General features: G+C 40.8%; 1 protein-coding gene across 1 annotated transcript in view; it reads left to right on the top strand.

Annotated features, from left to right (window-relative positions):
* Positions 1 to 18,007, top strand: part of LOC148139330 (sialic acid-binding Ig-like lectin 13) — a 31,185-nt gene extending 13,178 nt beyond the window's left edge. The window contains exons 6-9 of the mRNA XM_087981049.1: positions 8,173 to 8,269; positions 10,812 to 10,896; positions 11,339 to 11,446; positions 13,846 to 18,007. Of these exons, the coding sequence (XP_087837175.1) occupies positions 8,173 to 8,269; positions 10,812 to 10,896; positions 11,339 to 11,446; positions 13,846 to 13,953 (398 nt within the window). The 3' untranslated portion in view covers positions 13,954 to 18,007. The remainder of the gene's footprint in view (positions 1 to 8,172; positions 8,270 to 10,811; positions 10,897 to 11,338; positions 11,447 to 13,845) is intronic.
* The last annotated feature ends 523 nt before the right edge of the window (positions 18,008 to 18,530 follow it).

An 18,530-nucleotide genomic window follows, 5' to 3' on the forward strand; every position in this document is an offset into this window, starting at 1 on the left:
GAATCTGTGTAAGTTTGAATCAGTTCAACAGTTAATGGGGGAGAAAGTGAGACTGTGAGAAACAGGAGCTGGCTCCATGCAAGAAAAGGATCGTTAGCTGTGCTGCTGAGAAAGTTATGGAAGGATCCTGATTCTGTCTGGTTGAAGTTTAGGGTTAATTCCAGGAGCAGTTTTAAAGCTAAATGAAGTAATGAACCAAACAAGGTTCTGGAAGCTAGTAGACGAGGCTAAATGACGCAGTTAGGACTCAGGCTTTGATGCTATATTGGGTGTTCAGAAGAGGTTTATGCTTTATTAATAATTCAGAAAGTGGGGAACTGGAACCCCATGTAAAGTTTGAATGAGATTTTACAATCCATAGGACCATTAATATTTTGAAGTGTTGCTGAGAAATCTATGGGATTTTGGAAATTTGGATGTACATTGCACATATATTGTCGATTGTGTTACTGTTCTAACTTTAGATTAGAGTCAAAAAGTGTGGCCATGGAAAAAGCTCAGCAGGTCAGGCAGCATTTGAGGAGCAGGAGATTTTCGGGCAAAAATCAGGAATGTGAAGGAGGAAAGGGGCTGAGAGATAAGTAGATGGGTGAGGGAAAGGTTGGGGGAGGGGCGAAGAAGATAGGTGAGATGGAGATAAGTGGATGTAAGTAGGAGGTGATTGTGCTAGGTTGGTGGGGAAGATGGAGTGGATGGATGGGAAGGAAGATAGATAGCTAAGTCAGGTCAAGAGGGCGGTGTCAAAAATCAAACGACACCAGGTTTATTTGAAATTGCAAGCTTTCAGAGCTCCGCTCCTTCCTCGGGCATGGTAATGATAGGGAGATGTAAGACATAATATTTATAAGCAAAAACTTAACTTTAAAGCTACCTGTCCTTGTTGGGTCCTTTAATCAGTTCGGAGGTGGACTGCTGATTAAATTGCAAAATCCAGATACTTTTCAAGCCTTTGCCCCGAGATAATGAAGATTTTATACAGAGAGAGACAGAGAGAGAGAGAATTGAAGTGGCACCTCACACCTAAAGTGCATTGTCTAACCTGAGATATCATCCCTTGTACATTGTTAAAACATTTAATTATCTAGGGACAAAGACTTGAAAGGAATCTGAATTTTGCCCTTCAATCATTAGTTTACCTCCTGTTTAAAGATTCGACAAGGAGAGCTAGTTTTAAAGATGCTCGCATTTTACTTTTAAGTATAGTGTCTCATACCTGGAAATGTGTTGCTGGAAAAGCGCAGCAGGTCAGGCAGCATCCAGGGAACAGGAGAATCGACGTTTCGGGCATTAGCCCTTCTTCATTAGTGTCTCATACCTCCCTATCATACCACGCCTGGGGAAGGAGCGGAGCTCCAAAAGCAGATGCTGAAAGTTGTGACTTTGAATTAGATAAGTCAGCAATAATTCATAAGTGTGCCTCCTGCAAAGCAGTGGAAACATTCAGAAGAAAGGAGGGATGAGGAAGAACCTTCAGATCAGTAAGAACCAACACAATAGGTCTTGAGAATAAAGACTACAGAACTGTTTTTCATGTTATCCTTCCACCCATGTGTTTTTTTTTCATTTGGGTAATGAGGGGTTTATAAACAGATGTTAGAGTTTTAATTTATCGAGGTTACTGAATTTAATTAGATTGTTTACCTGTTCCCAGAATAGAATGACTTGTAGGGAATAGTGATTCTTGTGAAATACAAAAACCTGGTCCCTGCTTTCTATCAACCTGGGTCTTGTGAGAAACAAAGCTCACTCACTTCAATAATTTCAGTCCGAGACAAGATCTGAATCAGTAGTGTCATTTATTTTACACTTGCAAGTGGTTGTGATGTCCACAAGGCAGGGACAAAACACACTGAATTCAACAAATACTCGATATTTATATAATTTGGTTCCTACATATTTTTTCTTATTTCATTGTTTCCCCCCCTGTTTACATCCTCCACTTCCCTAAGACCGGTACCCATTACTCCTGTTTATCTCTTGTCTTATCCGGCCTTGTCTGTGACAAAATGCTTATTTCTGACCTCACAAGGCCGTTTGACCTCATCCCATCCTTTGCTTACCATTATCTACTCCCTCCATCTGTGCTGCCCCTCACAGCATCTTATCACTAAGCCCTTTTAATTGGGGTTTGTTCCTGTGTTTCTGTAAAAGTGGGAAACAGATGTTTATACCTACTGTTTGTACAGGCGTATCTAGCTTAACTTCATCCCATCACAACATCTTATCTATTTGCCCGTAATATCTACCATTGTTTTGCTGTCACATTTCATTCTGGCATACAATTTTAGCTAATACAAAAAAACAATTATGCATTTCCTCCACATCGTTTCCATTCTTGTTGACTCAGCTCCTGGCTGAAACAATTACACACTGATGTGAGTTCATTTATTTTTATATAATCAATTATAATTGCAGAATTGCAGAAGTAACATTAATTTACCTATATCCCACAATTTCCTCTTTTTCTTTAATTACCATTTGTTATCTTCTGCACTTTTCTTTTAAGCATCACCCCCGAAATTCGCAAGCATCATTCCGGAGATTTCATCCATCTTGGTCTCACTCATCTCCTCATTATTTAGCCGATAAAGTTCCTCTGTCTGATTCCCTCTTAGGGGCGTCTGTTTCATCAAGGCTGTTTCAATCAGTCTTTGGGTGAGCCGTCGTATACAGGGTATGACACAACAGCCAATGGCCACCAATACCCCGACTACTACTATCAGGGAAGTAAAGATAGAAATCACCACCCCCTTCTACCTTCCAAACCAGGATTCAAGCCATCCCGTGAGAGATGTGTCTACTCCTGAATTCTCAGCCAGTTCCTCTGCTAAGGTAGTCAATCCCCTTAAGGCCCGAGTAATTGAACCATCAGGTGCAGTGTTAAAGGTGCAACTGCTTCCTCCTAACATCACACACACACACCCCCTTTTTTCTGCTAAAATCATATCAAGGGCCATTCTGTTTTCCCATGCCATCCTACTTGTCGCATCAAGCTGTTCTGATATTCCTTTAACCGCCTCTCTTGTATAATTTATAAATCGCTGTTGATTATAGAAAATGTAATTTATCCAATCTACATTTTTATTAATTGTTACCCACCAAAAGAGAGCTGACGCAAAGCCTGCTGCAGTCTGGTTACGAGCTTTGAATTCATCAGGTACCCCCCCCCCCGCCCCTTGGGACTCCTACCGAATCGAGATAAATCCTGTCATCAAAAGATGTCTAACAGTGATCTCTTACCCCTTCCCTTTTTCCCTACTATCTTTTCCTTCTCAAATGCCAGGGTAAATGGAATTGCCAATTGTACAATTGCACATATCCCTCTCCAATCCGGAGGGAGGGTGGGTCTCAATATTTTGCCTCCACAGTACCACCACAGATCCGCTCGGGGAACCTTTAATGCTGAGTAGTTCCCTCCTTTCTCCGTTTCGGTAACGTTCTTAATCTCTGTACATAATTTCAGCTCCCCCAAATCTCTAGCCCGGCTTGTATCTCGTCTATGCACACATGACGTGTGATTTCCAACTGCGGCGGAAAATGTGGGGAGAACTTGTACATTTTTCTTCTCCAAGGGAGGGAACATCAGAGATAGGGAGGTACAGTTCCTATCATTCCATGCAGTCTCATCCTGGTACAGGGCTATCATACATTTCATGCCCTTCCTGTCTCGCTTCCACCCGAGCGGAAAGGGAACCACCTGGGCCACTGGCCTACCGGAGGCTCTTGTTCAGACTTTTTACAGTATACTTTACCCATTCAACCCAGGCATTTGCATCCCCGTACCCAGTCTCTATCTCGATGGTCTGTTTCAAGTCCTTTACCTCTATAATTTTTACTACTTTAGGATCATCAGGAGGGGTGAAAGGTTGTATCTCATTACCCAGTAATTCCGCCCATTTTCCCTGTCCTACGCTAATTCGAAAACAACAGCCCAAGAAATCCTTCCCATTTGCTTTCATTTTTATCCCAAATGTTTCATTTAGTTGTATCTCATAGGTGCCCCCACCTCCAAAATTGCTTCATGCCATGTGGTTTTCCTTATTGTCAAGTATATTGGGTTACACTTTTTATCGGGACAATCGCGAGCTGGTCGGAAGGGGGCCCAGTGTACTGTGACGAGACCATTATACCAAGTACCATCCCCAAGGCCTTCCCCATAGGACGTAAGATGTATCTCTGAGCTGTAGTAGTGTCTCTGATGATCTACATCCCCACAATTTACTAAGCTGCATGCATCAGTGTCTATTACTTGTGGATTATCAGACTCAGGAACTGTTAATAATACATATAAAAATGATATTTGACAAAATCCCAATACTAAGAGGGCTAGCATCATAACTCTAAGCATTCCCAGTACTTTAAACATCATGCTGAAGCACAAAATGACTTAATATACAATCCTACAGAAATAATACCCGCGTTCGCGTCGCCACTGTATAATCAGTTACTCAAAGTCTCTTTAGTCTGAGTTTCAGCGGGTCTTGCGTTGCTTCGGCCGTCCAGACCTCTTCCTCAACTGGAGATTCCACAGGCCCTTTGATCCGAGTGTAGTGAGTCCAGCCTTTTTCCGCCGTCCTTATCGCTGTTTGAGTGGTCAAAAGAGCCTGGTACAGCCCTTCCCAGTCCGGCTGCAATTTAGTCTCTGTCCATGATTTTACTAAGACCCAATCGCCCGGCCAGATGGGATGAACAGTGAATTCAAGGGGTGGTGTCTGTGCCAATAAACTCTGTTTCCTGAGGAAAGACAGAGAGGAGGACAAGCCCAGTATATACTTCTTTAAGAACAAATCTTTAGTTTCGGGAATTGGAAATTCTCCATTCGTTCCCAGATAAGGTAATCCAAATAAGATTTCATAGGGGGATAGTCCTAAATCTTTCCTCCGCCAAGGGACAAGCCCAAAAGGCATCCTTTAAATCTATCACACTAAACCATTTGTGGTCATGGGGGATCTTACTTAATCTCTAATCAGTCCCTCAATTACTGGCTGCAGTCCTCGTGTACCTTCTATGGAAATGGGATATTGTCGCTCACAGACAATGTTCCCTTTCCTTTTTAAATTTATTAGAAGGGGAGGGATCTGTAGTTTTCCATGATTCCTTTCCCTAGCCCATACAATAGGGTCTATCTCCCTTTACCCTCTCCCTTTCTGTCCTACATGCTGCCACCCGCCGCTCCGGTTGCTCACTATCGGTTCCATTCTCCTCTTAACGACCTCATCAACCGTAGCTACCATCCTTTTCACCTTCTGTTTTTGTCTCTCATCCTCTCTCTTTACAAACACTTTCTGTGCCTCTCTTAACAATTCATCTAATGGTTTTTCACTCCACCCTTCTATCTTCTGTATCTTTCTCTGTATATCTGGCCATGCCTTTGTCACAAAATGTACTTTCAAAAGACTCTGTCCCACTGGGTCCTCAGGGTTCATTCCAGAATATTTCCATATTGAATCTCTTAATCTTTGCAAGAAAGATGAAGGAGTCTTATCTTTCTCCTGTCTAACTTCAAAGGCTTTAGTCAGATACTGCGACTTCGGAACTGCCTCTCTTATTCCTTTTAGAATCAGGTCTTTCAATTCCCTCATTTCTTCTCTATGCTCCGGGTTTTGATTTTCCCACTGGGGGTCTCTGAGGGGAAACTTCATCTTTCCCTCTCCAGCATCCCCATCTCCAATCGGGTGTTCCCTGTCCCATATTTTAATGGCTGCTCCCCGTATAAGTCCCCTTTCCTCCCCAGTAAATAGTATATTCAAAATAGACATTAACTCAGCCCACATATACAGACTGAGCCCCAAAAATTGATCAATTTGTTCAAACAACCCCACCGGATCCTCAACCAGGACCTTCATTTCCTTTTTAAATGTTCTGACCTCCCCACTGCTGAAGGGGACACTTACAAACCCAATCTCTTTGTCCCCTATTGGTACATCCCGAAGGGGATAAGTCTTTATATTCTTCCCCTTTTTCTTTCTTAAAGAAATATTGCAATATTTCTAGCTCCCATAACTTCAAACACCAATTCATCAATTCATGCTTGACTAACTTTAAAGCCTGTTCCAAACTTGTAAATATATTTATATACTATACATTCATTTATTCAGTATTTAATATTTAAAATGTAAAATGCATACAGTTCCCAATTTTGAAATTCACTGTAATTACCCAGTTTTAGTCCCTTAATTTAAATCCAAAATTAGTTTTCTTAAGTAGTCCTGACCAATCATTGCTCAATTACAATACTATAGGTCGTGAAATAATCAGAGCTGCCTTAAAAGAATTTGTCTATTCAAGTTTAAAAAAGTACTTCTAATGCATGAACCATGGCTGAATGCAAGGTCACAGATATTAACCATAGGAGTTTTGTTTTTACTACAATCTAATGTTGAACTGAAATTTCAACTGTCCTCCATAAATCGCTTTTATGTAAAGATAAAAGAGATTAGTTAGAAACTGATAGTAAGGCAGTCATGATCTGTAAAAAGAACAGGCGTTATCACCATTTCTTTTTCATAATCTCGATAGAATCCTTAACCTTAAAAGAAATCATGTTATGTTTCCATAATAGAAATCAGATTCAAAACAGTCCTGGAACTCAAGCTCCAGGGAATAAAATGCAAACATTCAATCACCAACAAACAGATGTGCATTCAAACCAAATCACAAAGGGTTAAACTTTCTACCAGCTGTACAGCTCTTTTCATTCTCTCTCTCTCTCACTCATTGACAAATAAATTCAGATATTTACAAACCCAGTCTTCGTCCGACCTGTACTTTGGCCAGAAGATGGCGGGACGAAGAATGGATTCCTTAGTCCATACGAAGCAACAATATTTAATCATCTTTTTCCCTTGTACAAGTATTATTTTGCCAATTCCACAACATCCTGCCCAAAGGGCTTTCCGGAGGAATGTTGTAAGGGACCCCGCCTCCATTTCCATTGCCTTTTTCGTCTTTTGTTTTCCGGGAGGCTTTTTCCTTACCCACGGCACAGCCCATATTGAGTTCCTTCGTTAGTCCCTTATTAACTACTAAAACTCAATCCCAGCCACCAAGGCAGTACTTAAAAGTCAATTTTCTTACCTTGGTCTGTGCACAGAGTTGTCTGGCCCCTTTTTGCCACATTTTCTATCAAGCTCCTATCACTGTCTGATTCAGATGTCTTTCTAATGGGATTCGTACCAGTCACCCAAAGGAGCAGACCAAACCGGGACACGAGACCGCTCCTCAATGGGGAACGGGACGCGTCTTCCCAGTGTCCAGGGCCAGCCACTCCCCCGGGCGATGGAAGAACATCCCGGACGAGCCCCCAATTGTGAGAAACAAAGCTCACTCACTTCAATAATTTCAGTCCAAGACAAGATCTGCATCAGTAGTGTCATTTATTTTACATTTGCAAGTGGGTGTGATGTCCACAGGGCAGGGACAAAACACACTGAATTCAACAAATACTCGATATTTATATAATTTGGTTCCTACATATTTTTTCTTATTTCATTGTTTCCCCCCCTGTTTACATCCTCCACTTCCCTAAGACCGGTACCCATTACTCCTGTTTATCTCTTGTCTTATCCGGCCTTGTCTGTGACAAAATGCTTTATTCTGACCTCACAAGGCCGTTTGACCTCATCCCATCCTTTGCTTACCATTATCTACTCCCTCCATCTGTGCTGCCCCTCACAGCATCTTATCACTAAGCCCTTTTAATTGGGGTTTGTTCCTGTGTTTCTGTAAAAGTGGGAAACAGATGTTTATACCTACTGTTTGTACAGGCGTATCTAGCTTAACTTCATCCCCTCACAACATCTTATCTATTTGCCCGTAATATCTACCATTGTTTTGCTGTCACGTTTCATTCTGGCATACAATTTTAGCTTAAAAAAAAACAATTATGCATTTCCTCCACATCATTTCTATTCTTGTTGACTCAGCTCCTGGCTGAAACAATTACACACTGATGTGAGTTCATTTATTTTTATATAATCAATTATAATTGCAGAATTGCAGAAGTAACATTAATTTACCTATATCCCACAGTCTGAAAATAGGTGGTTTGGGATTTTACTTTTTTTTTAACTTTTAACATTTGTGAATAGTAAGGCACAATAGAACAATTACATGTAAGACTGAGCATCATTTTAAAACTGTTCTGGAGTCACTCGCTGCCTGCTTTTCCAGGTAGAGATTTTCGTGAATGGAAAGCAGGATTTTTAGTAGCTGGAATCACTTTGAGTATTGGACTGAGTGGATTCTTCATCTACAAGTGTGTGAGAAAGTAAGTGCCAAGCTTCAATTTGCTGTTTTTGAATTTGCAATTCTACAGCTTTATCCCAAAGCATCTCTCAGTCCATGAAGTTTTTCTCAAGTGTTGTGTTAGAGGAAACATAGCAGTCAATTTACATGCAGCAACCTCCCAAAAATAGTGAAGTGACAATGATCCAGGTAGTCAGTTTCTAGTGATGCTGGTAAATGGATATATTTTGGTTTCTGATCTTTCTTCACCCTCTGGAGGGGGCTGTGAACTATAACTCAATGTCAGTATCTGCCCAGCCTTACATAGCAATATTGCTGCAGAGTCAGGAGACAATCCACTGCACTTTGTTCAAATTGTGGTCACAAGATCATTCACAACAACACTTGGGGGTTGGTTTCACAGCTTATCCAACAATGCAGCCCACCCTCAGTACTGTAACTTCCCAAGTCAGCCAGCCAGATTATAAAATGTCTTATAACATCATGAAGTTGTGAAAGGAATGATATAAATGCAAGCCTCTCTTTCTTAACTGGATACATCCTTTTCCATTATCTCTGATTCATTCAACTTCCTTTTTCTACTGCTGCTTTCTGTCTCTCCCTCTTCCTCTTTCTCTCTCTCTCTCTCTCTCCCTCATCCTCTTGTACATTGTCCAGTTTCTCACTGTGTTAAACAGCACTATGTAACATCTGATCTTTGGGAAATTTCCTCTTCACCCTCTGGAGCGAGCAATGAACTGAAACTCAGTGATGTGGAGGTGCCAGTGTTGGACTGGGGTAGACAACGTTAAACATCACACAACATCAGATTATAGTCTGACAGCTTTATTTGGAAGTCCAAGTTTTCACAGCACTTCTCCTTCATTAGCTAACTATCTGATTGTGTGATTTTTACTTCTTAAACTCAATGTCAATGACTGTCTAGCCTTACGCTGCAATGGATGTAGGTTTGCTCACTGAGCTAGAAGGTTTATTTTCAGACATTTTGTCATCATATTAGGTAACATCTTCAGTGAGCCTCCAGACGAAGCATTGCTGATGATTCCTGCTTTCTATTTATAGGTTTGGGTTTATTTGGATTGGTGATGTCATTTCCTGTGGTGATGTCATTTCCTATAGTGACGTCATGTCCTGTTCTTTTTCTCAGGGGGTAGAAAATTGGGTCCAAATCAGTGTGTTTGTTGATAGAGTTTCGGTTGGAATGCTATGCTTCTAAGAATTCGCGTGCTTGTCCGAGGATGGATGTGTTGTCCCAGTCGAAGTGGTGTCCTTCCTCATCTGTATGTAAGGATGCTAGTGAGAGAGGGTCAGGTTATTTTGTGGCTAGTTGATGTTCATGTATCCCGGTGGCTAGTTTTCTGCCTGTTTGTTCAATGTAGTGTTTGTTACACTCCTTGCGTGGTATTTTGTAAATGACATTAGTTTTGCTTGTCTGTATAGGGTCTTTCAAATTCATTAGCTGCTCCTTTAGTGTGTTGGTGGGTTTGTGGGCTACCATGATGCTAAGGGGTCTGAGTAGTCTGGCAGTAATTTCCAAGATGTCTTTGATGTAGGAGAGAGTGGCTAGTGTTTCTGGACATGTTTTGTCTGCTTGTTTGGGTTTGCTGCTGAGAAATTGGTGGACTGTGTCCATTGGTTACCCATTCTTTTTGAATACTCTGCGTAGGTGATTTTCCTCTGCTCTGTGTTGCAGTATGTGGTGGCTCATTGGAATAATGTTCTGATGGAGCCTCCCTTGTGGATGTTGGGGCGATTGCTCCTGTTGTTCAATATTTGGTCCGCATGTGTAGTTTTCCTGTAGATGCTGGTTTGAAGTTTCCCCATTGGCTGTTCACTCTACTGTGACATCTAGGAATGGCAGTTTGTTGTTGTTTTCCTCCTCTTTAGTGAATTTTATGCCACTAAGGGTATTATTGATGGTCTTGAAGGTTTCCTCTAATTTGTTTCATTTAGTGATGACAAAGGTGTCATCTACGTAGTGGACACAAAGTTTGGGTTTGACAGTTGGCAGAGCATTTGTTTGAGTCTCTGCATTACTGTCTCTGCTAAGAACCCAGATAGTGGAGATCCCATGGGTGTTTTGTTGATTTGTCTGTATGTTTTGTTGTTGAAGGTGAAGTGGGTGGTAAGGCATAGGTCCACTAGCTTGACTAAACTGTCCTTGCTGATGAAGTTGGTGGTGTTTGGTGTATGTGTCTTTGGGTCTTTGAATAGTGTCGTCAGTGTTTCCTTGGCCAGGTTGATGTTGATTGATGTGAACAGAGCTGTTACATCAAAGGAGACCATTATTTCATCCTCTTCTATTTTAGTGTCTTTGATGGTCTTTAGGAATTCTTGGGTGAAGTGAGTCTTCTACTAAGTATTTTAGTCTTTGGTCCTTGGCCAATCTGTAAGTTGTACATTGTGCACTGCAATATCATCACAGAGTCAGGATGCAAGGATTAACATTTTACAAAAAATAAAAGATAAAGGTCCTGCATATCAGCAAAAAGCATTTCACTTCCTTCCCAACTTCCTGATCTGACCCAGAATGAAACATCTACTGTTTTCAATTCAATACACAGAATGAGAACTACAGGAAGAGATCATTCAGCCCACACCAAGGATGTTAGCAGAAACACCCCAGGAGAACAGTCAGACAGGTCAAGGGTAAGTAATATAATTATTGGAATTCATTGCCTTGATCAAGATTTTCCTTTGTTGATGTTGTGACTTGCAAAGGCAATTTCCAATGATGGATGCCGTCAAAGGTTTCTAGTTATTCATGTGATCTGGGTATAGAGTTCAAGTTTATCCAGCAGAACATCATTCCATTCAAATTTCATGGACAGGTTTCCTTGTGATCAAAATGCTTCCAATTACTTAAGGACTCCAGAGTGCAGAGCCTATCCCATCCGATGAAGAGGTCTAGGGAAAAGTCTGGATCAAGAACAGAATCCTTAAAACTCACAGCCAGGGCCTACAGGTGCGATGTCAGGAAGCATTTCTTTACAAGAAGGGGAGTTAGATAATCTGTAACTTCTTCTAACAATAACTAGAGCAGATCCAGATCCTGCTCATTTTTGCTGTGTCCATTCTGTTTCTAATACAGGAGAGAAGGATGATGAAACAAGAATCTAAAGGTAGGCGTTGTACACATGAATATCAAGGAATTACTTCTGAAAACTGTGAGATGGATTGGGCTTTGGAGAGTCAGAAGGTGAGTCACGTACTACAGGACCGAGTCACTTACCTCCACTTCTGGGTCTGATATTGAAGTGTCTGGTCTAGTCGTGTGTCTGGAATCAATGGCACAGCTAAACTCTAACTCAAAACAAAATGCGGAATGTACACTATTCAGAATCAATAATCAAACCCCACCTTGTTCTGTACTGATAATCAAAGGCCACACTGTTCCGTATCAATAATCAAACTCCACCCCATCCAGTGTTGATAATCACACCCCACCCCATCCAGTGTTGATAATCCAACCCATCACTGTCAGTAGCGATAATCAAACTCAACTGCTCAGTATTGATAGTCAAACCCAACACTGCTCAGTGTTGACAGTCAAATCCAATATTGTTCAGTATCAACAGCTTCACCCACCCAGTATTGAAAACCAAAGTCCATTCAGTGTCGATAATTAAAACCATAATATTCAAGGTTCAGTCAACAAACTCCATTCAATATAGATAATTAAACCCTAATACTGTTCAGTATTGACAATCAAACTCCACACCATTATTTATCAATAATTACCAGACCATACAATATTAATATTCAAAGTGCATACGGATCTTTATGCACTAACAGTCAAGGCCACATCTTTCAGTACAGATAATCAAACCTGATTTAGTATCGATAATCAAATCCCACACCATTCAGTGTTGATAATCAAACCTCAAACCATTCAGTGTTGATAACCAAACCTCAAACTGTTCAGCATTAATAACCAAACCCCAAACCATTCAGTGTTGATAATAATCCTCCCACTGAGTATCGTTAATCTAATCCCACACATGTTCAGGAGCGCGCATCGGACCCCAACCCGTTCAATATCGATAATCATATCCCATTTAGAATTGATAATCATCTCTACACAGTTTGATAATCAAGTTCATTCAGTATCAATAATCAAATCCAATCAGTATTGAAAATCACTCCCCACATCATTCAGTATCGATAATCAAACTCCATACCATTCAGTATCATTAATTAAACTCCATGTTGTTCTGTTTCAATAATTAAACCTCAGACTGTCATTATTAATAATCAAATCCCACACTGTCATTTATCAATAATGAAAATCCACACTGTACAGCAGTGATATTTATACACCAACCTGATCTTTATGAATATTCAAAGCCACATTGTTCAGTATCGATAATTAAACCCGATTCACTATCGACAATCAAACCCCATGCTGTTTTCTATCAATAATCATACACTATTCAATATAAATAATCAAACCCCACACTGTTCAGTATCGATAATCAAACCCCACACTGTTCAGTATTGATAATCAAATACCATACTGTTCAGTATTGATAATCAAACCCCACACTGTTCAGTATCGATAATCAAACCCCACACTGTTCAGTATCGATAATCAAATGCCATACTGTTCAGTATTGATAATCAAGCCATTCAGTACCAATAAGCAAATCCCATGCCGTTCAGTATTGATCATCAAAGTTCGATCAGTGACAATAATTGAACACCATTCAATATTGGTTAACAAACCCTACTCTGATCAGTATCAATAATCATCTCCACACCATTCAGTAACGCTAATCAAAGCTTATTCAGTATCAATAAAGGAACCGCATTCTGTAGCGATAACTGAATCCCATACAGTTCAGTACTGATAATCACACCCCATTCCATTCAGTGAAAATCAAAGCCCATTCAGTATCAATCAACAAACCCTATTCAGTATAAATAATCAAACCCACACTGTTCCATACAATAATCAAACCCCAAACCATTATTTACCAATAATCAAAACCCAGACCATACAGCATGAACATTCTAACCAGATACCAGCCTTTATAAATAGTCAAGGCCACATCATTCAGTATCGATAATCAAACCTGTTTCAGTATCAAGAATTAAACCTAATTCAGTATTGGTAAATCTCACAATGATCAACATCGATAATCGATAATCATTCAGTATCAATAATCATTCCCACACTATTCAGTATCAAAATTCATTCTCCCACTCATTAGTTTATTGCCACACGTGTTCAGGAGCACCCATCAGACACATTGTTCAATATTGGTAATCATACCCCATTCGGTATGGATAATCAAATCCCAGACTGTGCAGTATCGATCATCAAACCCGATACCATTCAGTATTGATAATAAAATCCACACTGTTCAGAATCGCTCATCAAAGCCCACACCGTTCAGTATCGATAATCAAACCTCACGCCATTTAGTGTCGATAATCAAACTGCACACCATTCAGTATCAATAATCAACACCCCCCCACCATTTAGTATCGATATTCACCCTCATTCAGTATTGATAATTAATATTTATTGCGGTCAATAATATTGAACACTGATCATTCTGGTTGTTGCTTCTCTCCTCTCGGTTTCTATTTCAGAGGCAAGTTGAGGAAATGAAAACGAATCATCATATCAATGCAAGTCAGGACAATGAAATCTACGCGAACTGGAATTTTCATGAGGAGGCTGTGTATGGGAATATTTAGAGCAAAACTAAATAACACTCATGTGGGGCAACACAGATCGAGGGAACCATTTAAAACTCCAACTTATCTTCCTAAAATCTGCCGAAATCACTCCCAAGAAATAGTTTGAAATCTCTCGAGATCATATACTGGAGTTTCTTAGAGGTGATGTCATTTCACAGAGTTGCGTGTTGGCATCTTAGATATTTCTGTCTGGATTTAATTTTAAACAACTTTGTTTCCAACAGCAAGGTCCTGTCTCTCCATTATGATTGTCAATGTCTTTTGAATTTTATCAAACTTCTATCAGGATTAGACAGACTCTGTGCTGGTTCCCTCCCTTTCACTCATCCACTGGATCAATGATCTGTGACTATTCCCCTCACCCAGAACTCTCCTTTCTCACTATTTCCCTCCTATGGTCTCTCAAGTCCTCTCTGAGCTCACCGTCAATGAAAGCCTGCTCCACTTCCTTCGATTCAGTTCCCACTAAACCATTGATCACCCAACATAACCTCCTGGCTCTCATTCCAGTCAACAGTGTGTTTGTTCTCTGTTCAGGAACTGGTCCTTTCTCTTTTAAGTCTCCTATTCACTCCCTTCTCCTCTAAACATCAACTCTTCACCTCCTTAAAACTCCTGCTTCTCCCTCTCCTCCTTCAAGATTCTCCAATAACCTAAACTCTTATCTACCTGTCCTTTCCTTTTTTACTCTATATTAATAATTGTCCAGCAACTCTTTGTAATCTTGCTTTTCAATTCAAAAACCACTGATTCAGTGGAAGTAAGCCTTTATGGTTTGTAGTCAATCTCTCTCTCTTGAGTTCAACATTAGTCAGTGGAGACTTCCTCACAGACTTCGAAAAGAAGAATGGACGGTTGTCCCTCAGATACTGATACCATCTGGACACCATCAAGAGATCTTGTTGGCAGCAGATCAAATTTCTCTGATATGAGGTAAAGAACATGGAAATCTCAAACATTGATAAGCCCTCATTTTTACTGGATGGGCATTCACAATGATGTGGTGCACTTTTTTAAAATCATACCATCCTTGCCACATTGTGGGTGAACCTCAACATGTAATCAAATCAGCATTTTCAATACGCATACCAGATATCACAGAACCATTCAGTCAGATGTTAATAAATAGACAGGATCATTACCAAATCATTACCAGATCTTCCTGAAGAAGGGCTTATGCCTGAAACGTCGATTCTCCTGTTCCCTGGATGCTGCCTGACCTGCTGTGCTTTTCCAGCAACACATTTCCAGCTTATTACCAAATCAGTCAGGGACATGGTGGCCTAGTGGTACTATCACTGGCCTATTAATCCCGATAATATTTGCGGACCCAGGTTCAAATCCTGCCAGGTGGATGGTGCAATTTGAATTTGAATAAAATCTGGAATTAGGAATCTAATGATGACGTTGAAACCATCTATCTAGCCAGCAACATCTTCATCCTGTGAATTAATTTTTTAAAAAGGAAAACAAGACACCAGCATTTTCTTATTATTATGACTATGGCTGAGGGGTGACCTGTTAGAGGTATAAACAATCATGAGGGGCATGGACAGGTTAAGTAGCCAAGGTCTTTTTCCCAGGGCAGGGCAGGGAAGTCCAAAAATAGAGGGCATAAGTTTAAGTTGAGAGGAGAAAGATTCAAAAGGAACCGAGGGGGCAACTTTTTCAGACAGAGGGTGGTGTGTGTATGGAAGAAGCTGCCAGAAGACACAGAAGCAGGTACAATTACAACATTTAAGAGGTATCTGGATGGATACATGAATAAGAAGGTTGAAGGGAATAAGGGTAAATGAGATGAGATCAGTTTCAGATATCTAGTTGGGATGCACGAGTTGGACCAAAGGGTCTGCTTCCATTCTGTATAACTCTATGATTCTATAAATCACTTCCCAAGGCCATCCTTTTGAGGACAATCTCAGTTGAAATAGTAATGAATAAATTAAATATGATCAGACCACATTTGGAGTACTGTGCGCAGTTTTGGGCCCCATATCTCAGGAACGATGTAGTGGCCCTGGGGGGTGTTCAAAGGAAGTTCATGTGAATGGTCCCAGGAATGAAGAGCTTAACGTATGAGGAAAATTTGACGACTCTGGGTTTATATTCAATGGAGTTTAGAAAGATGAGGGGTTCTAATTGAAACTGACAGAATACTGAATGGCCTGGACAGAGTAGATGTTGGGGGTTGCTTCCATTAGTAGGAGAGATTAGGATGCGAGAGCATAGCCATAGAGTAAAGGAAAGACCTTTTAAAACAAAGATGAGGAAAAACTTCTTCAGCCAGAGAGTCGTGAATTCATTGCTACAGAAAGCTGTGGAAGGCAGGTCATTGAGTATGTTCAAGGCTGAAACAGATAGGTTCTTGAATATCAAAAGGATCAAGGGTTATGGTGAGAAAGTGGGAGAATGGATTAAGCAACTTATCCGCCATGATTGAATGGTGGAGCAAACTCGATGGGCTGAATGGCCTAATTTCTGCTATAAGTCTTAAGCTCTGAAGAACATTCTCATTACGGACTACTCGTAGCAATGCATTCAGATCAAGTTTGCAATTTTGTATTTAATAATTTTGAAGTCACAATGGATAAATTGAAGATAAAAAAGAGTTAAGCCAATAGCAGTACTGACCCACCAACAACGCACCACTGTCTTAGTAATGATCCTCAGTAGTGTAGCATTCACTCAGTCTATACTCTCTACATTGAGATGCGGTCTCACCAATGCTCTGTATAATTGAAGCATAATATTCTTAACTTTGCTTTCAAGTCTTCTCATAATACAGGACAGTGTTTCATTAGCCTCCCAAATTTCATGCTGCACTTGCATATTCATACTTTTTGAGTCAGGCATCATAACACTGAGATCCCTCTGCACTCCAGAATTCTGCAGTTGTTCTCTGTTTAAGCTACTTTTGTTTATTCTTCCTGCCAAAGGAAACTAATTTACATTTTTCCTACATTGTAGTTCATTTGCCAGCCCTTTGCCACTCGCTCAGCTGATCTATAATCAGCCTGAAACCTCCTCATGACCATTCCACATTATACTTTCTGACCTGTCTTTTTGCCACTCTCAAATTCAGCTACCATGCCTTGGGTCCCCTCATCTAAATCATTTATATAGAATGCAAAAAGTTGAGGCATCAGCACAGTCTCCAACAAACTCCATGCATCACATCCTGTCAATTTTTAAAGGACCTTTTTATGCAAACTCTGATTTCAACTGGCCAGCCAGTCTTTTATCCATTCTAATCAACTGATCAGCCAATGAGCTAAGCAAGAGCAGCCTTTTGGTCTGCTAAAATTATAATGACTTTAACTTTATGTTATTCATGCTAATATACAAATCCTACATCATATGCTTTGACTTTTTGCCATAATTCTGTGTGTACGGTAGACAAACAGGAAGCTGGGAGAATTCAGCAAGTGAGGCAGCATCAGGAAGTACAGAAGTCACTGTTTCAGATGTAACCCTTCTTGAGGACTGGGGGTGGGTGTAAGGGGAGCTGCAGATAAAGGGGATGAGGGGACAGGTTGGTGAGGTGGAGACAGGTGCAGGGTGCAATCTGGTTGGTCGATGTGAGGGATGAATCAGATAGGTGGCTGAGAGAAATGGAAGGGAGGGGAAGGGAGGTTTTTTTGAAATTTGAGAACTCAATGTTGAGTCCTCCGGATTGCAGGCTCCCCAGGCGGAAGATGAGGTGTTGTTCTTCCAATTTGTGGTTTGACTTGTTGTGGCAATGGAGGAGACCAAGGATGGTCAAGTCAGAAAGGGAGTAGGAAGGGGAATTAAAATGGATGGTGACTGAGAGGTTCAGTCAGCCCCTGGTCCAGCTGAGATGCTCAGCGAACCATTCCCTAAGTTTACGTTTGGTCTCACAATGTAGAGAAGATCACATCAGGATAACCAGATACAGTAAACTATGTTGGAGGAGAGGTAGATGAACTTCTGTCTCACCTAGAAGGACTGTTTGGGGCCCCGGATGGAGATGAAGGGGGTGGTATGCAGCAGATTTTGCATCTTTTCCAGTTGCAGGGGAAGGTACCTGGGATTTCAGGGTTGTTGATGGGGAGAGGGGCACAAACCAAGGATTGGCAAAGGGAATGGTCTTTGCGGAAGGCAGAGAGGGGTGGGGAGGGGAAGGCGTCCTTGGTAGTGGGGTCTAGTTGGAGTTGGCGGAAGTGTTTAAGCATGATGTAGTGCCTGGTGGGGTGGTAGGTGAGGACAATGGGGACTCTGTCTTTATTGCGTTTGTGTGTGGGGGGGTGCATGTAAGTTAACATTTTGTATGACACCTTGTCACATGCCTTGTGGAAGTCCAAGTTCAGTTCATTAACAAGCTCACCTTTATCTACAGTTCCTTCAAAGAACAACAATAAATTGTTTAAACACAATTTCCGCTCCACAAAACCATGCTGAATGTTTATGATCACTCTGAAATTTCCACATGACCAGTTATAACTTGCTCAATGACCGATTGAAACCCCTTCCTCATTAGAGATTTTAATCTATCTAGCCTGCAGTCCCCTGTTTTCAGCCTCCCTCTCTTCTTGAACACTGCAGTTATATTTGCA

This window comes from Chiloscyllium plagiosum, unplaced genomic scaffold (assembly GCF_037043375.1).
Source record: "Chiloscyllium plagiosum isolate Xiang-an unplaced genomic scaffold, Cpla_swu_hap1 HiC_scaffold_38, whole genome shotgun sequence".
NCBI classification, from domain to species: domain Eukaryota; kingdom Metazoa; phylum Chordata; class Chondrichthyes; order Orectolobiformes; family Hemiscylliidae; genus Chiloscyllium; species Chiloscyllium plagiosum.